This window comes from Stegastes partitus, unplaced genomic scaffold, assembly GCF_000690725.1.
Source record: "Stegastes partitus isolate 25-593 unplaced genomic scaffold, Stegastes_partitus-1.0.2 Scaffold10, whole genome shotgun sequence".
NCBI classification, from domain to species: Eukaryota; Metazoa; Chordata; class Actinopteri; family Pomacentridae; genus Stegastes; species Stegastes partitus.
In genome coordinates, this window is record NW_007577741.1 from 1,695,830 (window position 1) to 1,700,783 (window position 4,954).

General features: G+C 45.7%; 1 protein-coding gene across 2 annotated transcripts in view; it reads left to right on the forward strand.

The window, feature by feature from the left end:
- The first annotated feature begins 344 nt into the window (after positions 1-344).
- The window catches only part of LOC103360420 (macrophage-stimulating protein receptor-like), a 12,032-nt gene continuing 7,422 nt past the window's right edge, over positions 345-4,954 (forward strand). For both annotated transcript variants that reach the window (XM_008286169.1, XM_008286176.1), the window contains exons 1-6: positions 345-479; positions 1,146-2,432; positions 3,973-4,149; positions 4,247-4,366; positions 4,462-4,632; positions 4,747-4,913. In XM_008286169.1, coding sequence (XP_008284391.1) covers positions 1,233-2,432; positions 3,973-4,149; positions 4,247-4,366; positions 4,462-4,632; positions 4,747-4,913 — 1,835 coding nt within the window. In that variant the 5' untranslated portion in view covers positions 345-479; positions 1,146-1,232. The remainder of the gene's footprint in view (positions 480-1,145; positions 2,433-3,972; positions 4,150-4,246; positions 4,367-4,461; positions 4,633-4,746; positions 4,914-4,954) is intronic.

The window sequence follows — 4,954 nt, forward strand, 5'->3', positions numbered from 1 at the left end:
TTCATTAAGGCATTTTTATGGACCTATATGTAGCCTGAGTATTAGAATGAATTCAGCATATTATAGTAAATATACCTCGAAGCTTTTGCACGTCTATAACTTCTCTCTCTCTCTTTTTTAAAAAAAAAAAAAACATTTTTATTATCTTAGCAAAGCTAATAATCTGCTTCCTTCGTTTTTTGACTTTTGCAGCTTGTTCTGCTGAAGCTTCCCTGTGACGCTTTTATTTTGAAGGCGGCTGCCGGATCTAGTTCGCACCAGTCTGTAACCTGCAGCTCTCTCAGTGGCACCGAGTGTGTCTCTGCCAGTTTAAACTGTGAGGGTACTGCGGAGCTGTCAGGTGAGAGTCGTCGCTGGGTAGAGCTTCACTGCCATTGGACGTCTGTGTGGAACAGAATTCACATTTTGAGTCAGTTGGATAAATCTCGGCGACACTCCTCCCTTTTTGTTTTTTTTTGTTTTTTTTGTTTTACAGAAAGGTAAGATTAAGTTCATTTACTTCTGTAGAGGTTGATTATGTAGTTAATGACTGGGCTTACTGTCCCTGTGGTTCACTGCTAATCAGCTGTCCAGATTGATTTTCAAAACAACACAATTATTTATATTAATTTTACAGCGAGGATCACTTGAAACCTAAAGATGGATGTAACTTTTATTCTAACATGCCCATAATTAGAATCATATGTACTGATAATAACTGTTAGAATTAAATCTGTATACTATTTTACATATACGGTGTAGTTATTATCTTTAATCTGTGTTGCTTTGGAGTACTAAACATTTCCATAGTTGCTCTACATGTTGCAGCAAGTTGTGTCTCGCCCACTTTGGATTTTATCTTGACCCTACTAACTTATCTTTTTTTCTTTCCACTGGCTCTATAGTTCAATAAGTTTACATCCATGCCACACATGTTAAGGCTTTCTAAAATGTAGAAACTTTATTTGAAACTGCTTCATCACATGACTGAAAAACAGCAGCTGGTGCTTTTAACATTTTTTGTAGTTTCTCATTTTCTGTCTTTCTCCGAATAAGGAAGCTGAGATGTTTACACTATCCACCTCCTCTTTGTTGAAAGTGAGGCTCAGATGTTGTAGCTTTCTGCCTGTTAAATCTCAACATTCCTTCTCTGTTTTCTCTCTCAGAGTTCCCGCTGGTTGTCCACGATGTACTCTCTGAGGAAGGTGTCTTGTAGGTAACGCTGGATCATCACAGTGGGCTGTGACGTGGAGATGGTCACTCTGACCGCCTTGCTGACAGTATGCATATGGATACAAACACAAACCGCCTCAGGACAGCACCGGTGTCCCTCTGCTCCTCCCAGGCTGGTGGATTTCACCGTGACATATTCCCTCCCCTACTTCCAAGCAAACCAATCCATACAGAACATCGAAGTGAACCGGTACGTGGAGCCGACAGAGCTGTACGTCGCGTGCCAGAATGTGATAATAGCAGTTAACGATACCTTGCAGACTAAATGGGAGGTGACAACTGGACCTATTGGCAGTCCAGAGTGTGAGACCTGTCAGGTGTGTGACGTAGAAGTTGACCCCGAGGATCCAGTGGATACAGACAACCAGGTTCTGCTGTTGGATCCTGATGGATTTTTCTTGCCATACTTGTACTTTTGTGGAAGCACTCAGCATGGAATCTGTTACTTTATTGACATTGGCGCGCCAAAGCCTGAGGCTAAGTGTTTATACAAAAAAGAGCGAAACTCTCCAACCGACTGTCCGGACTGTCTGGCCAGCCCACTTGGCACCAAAGTCACCATCGTTCTGCAGGGAGCTACGTCGCTCTTCTTGACTGCAGCCTCCGTCAACAGCACGGTGGCGCAGAGGTATCCCAGGAGGTCCATATCAGTGATGAGGCCACTTTCAACCGAAGATGGCTTTGAAATGAGAATGAATGTCACGGTGCTCCCCAGCCTACGTGACTCCTACAGCATTGACTACATATACAGTTTTTCCACCACGGACTATGTCTACTTTCTGTCCCTGCAGAGGGAAAATCCCTCCAAGAGCAACTCCACTTTTCAGACTCGTCTGGGACGTCTGCCTCTTTCGACTCTAGAGATGTGGATGTACAGAGAGGTGGTTTTGGAGTGCCGGTACGAACCAAAGCGCAGGAGACGGAGCGAGGCTTTCAGGGACATTGTGTATAACGGACTACAGGCTGCATATTTTGGCCGAGCGGGGAAGGACTTGGCCGACGAGCTGACGGTGCACGAGACTGAAGATATTCTTTATGGGGTGTTTGCGGAGGTGAATGAGCGTGGTCAGCCTCAGAAAAACTCAGCCCTGTGCGCCTTTCCTTTGACCAAAGTCAACTATGCGATCGACAGAGGCGTGGACGCCTGCTGCAAGCACAGCACGGAGCAGCTGTCCAGAGGCCTCTGCCACTTCCAGCCATGTGAGAGCTGCCCACATGAAGTGAGTAACCCTTCTAATGTCATCAGAGCGGTACGAAGGTCAGCGTACACCCAGACGGGAAGTGACCTGTCCAGACAAACATTGTGTAATGAAGTCACCTGTGAGCAGAGCAGCGGAGCTCACAGGTTTATGTGCTGAGCAATAAAGGATAGTATATTATAAGAGACGCCGCAGGAAAGTAAACGTTGCATGTTAATATATTTTATACCCGTGACAGCTTTGAGGAAGGTGTGTGTGTGTGTGTGTTGTGTGTGTGTGTGTGTGTGTGTGTGTGTGTGTGTGTGTGAGAGAGCAGGGCCACATGAGAGAACAGGGAGGGGTGGATGAGTCAGTACGTGACCTGCACATTGCCACACCATTCCTCCGCTCGGTTTCCGTCTTAAGTTTCCGTCTTTGTAAGAGGAAACTGTTTACTTTGCAAAGCTCGGATATGAAAAAATAGTTTCATCAGATAAGATTTAATGCTCCTTCAATACCACTAAGTTAAATGTTTTCTTCGATTTTCCTTTCCAAACCTGTCAGAACTCCTGACTGACAAGAAAAGAGGCGTTGAAGGGTGAAAGATGGGCTCGGTAGGTTAAATCCTAAAAACCTGACATGCAGACTTTCACTTGTTAAAACACCTGGAATCTGGCCTCGGTTCCTGACGTTACAGAAAAAAAATAAAATAAAGGTGTGGTCTTCTCCCTTTATGGAGTTCAATCTGTGTCCTTTGAGCTCTCACAGACGTGTGCACACCTACAGGAATGTGTGCCAACAAACACAAGTTATAAATCGTGCTGATAAAAAAAAAGGTGGAATTTTAAAGGGGAGGGTCAGTGTTGGGCCGTGCCTGTCTTTTACGCATTTGTGGGGAAATAGGAAGAATGTTCAACAAGTCCTCAATCAGTACACACTGTGTGAAGGAAAAAATCATAAAGCTGTCTTTAAAATGTATACTTGGGATTTCTAAGAATGGGGTACGTGCAGTATAATGACTGTGTGTATTCAGGCCTGACAGTTGAACTTAAAAGTGACTGAAAGGATCAAATTGTGTTAATTTTAAGCGTTGGAGTGGGAAGCAAAGCGGGGCATGCCGGGGCAGGTCAGCTCAATTACTGTGCACTGGAATGTTTACCGTTAGTTTAACATATCCTGTCTTTTTGGAGTAAACACCTTCTTTTGACCGGCGTGACTCACGTTCTGCTACCCGGCCATTTACACGCCGTCACCTACTCTTTCATGTGTAGAAAGTCCAGTTTTAGTAGCTGCACTGAGAAACAGTCGCTGCTGTTTGACGACCTGCCCTCTGTCAGCGTGTTACTATGGCTGGAGGCGAGGCTGGAGCACTTCCTCTTTTAATGAATGAATCAAGAGTCTCTGCTTATTCTTTCTATCCCTCCTCTTGTCACGCACAAGTTTATGCACGCATACATTTGGTATATATCTGCTCAGAAGGAGGCCTGTGCTGGTTGAGGCAGATACAGGGATAAGCTGAAATCTCAAGAATATGAGTTCCTGTCGTTGACTGTGTGTAAATGTGGTTCTCCAACTCGCGCAGAGCAATGAAGGGAATGACGCTTGCACTGCCAAGGCCACCCTGGTCTCACAGCCCTACTACAGGGTTGACCTCTTCAACAGCCAGATGAGAAATGTGCTGTTCACCTCCATCCTGGTCACCACTATTGGGAACAACACGCTGGGACATTTTGGCACCTCGGATGGCCGGATACTGCAGGTAACCAGATGTCAGTGGTGCTGTCATTAGTGGTGCTAGTGAGTGTGAATGTTATGAAACTAAGACTCCTTATAACCTCTCTGTTTCGCTGCTTTAGGTGATTCTTACGCTGTACAGGCCGATTGTTTTTGCCAATTATTCACTGGGAGAGACGGCGGTGTCCAGAACAGCAGCCGTGTACTCCAAAGAGTCGCTTCTGTTTGTGGTTGGAAATAAGGTAAATGTTGTAATACCTGCAACAGGTACTGCTCCTCTTTGGACAGTTTTTTTTCTAACTTACCCCACCCTTGCCTTACTCTCTGCCTGATCCAGATGTTCAGGGTGCCCTCTGCAGGACCTGGGTGTTCACATTTCATGACATGCTCCATGTGTTTGACGGCTCCACGCTTCATGAACTGTAGCTGGTGTTCAGGAATCTGCTCGAGGAGGCAGGAGTGTGCCTCGCAAGAGAACAAAGACTCTTGTGCACCTGTCATAACCGAGGTAAATCTGCACCTAGGTGTAACTGATTGGCCACTGCACCAAGTTTAAACAGAATGACTCATAAAGTTGATCATAGTGACTGTACTAGCTGTACGATAAAACTTCTGCTTGCAGTTTTTCCCAAAAACGGCTCCTGCCGGTGGCGAGACTGAGTTGACGCTGTGCGGTTCAGAGTTTCAGTCTCCTCTGAGACCGGCCATCATCAGCGGCAAGACCCACATCATCACGGTGGGTTCTGGAGCCGTGTGTTCTGTCCTGCCGGAGAAGAGCAGTAACAACAGGTGAGAAGCACGTTGTGTTGGAAGTACTCCACATGAACACA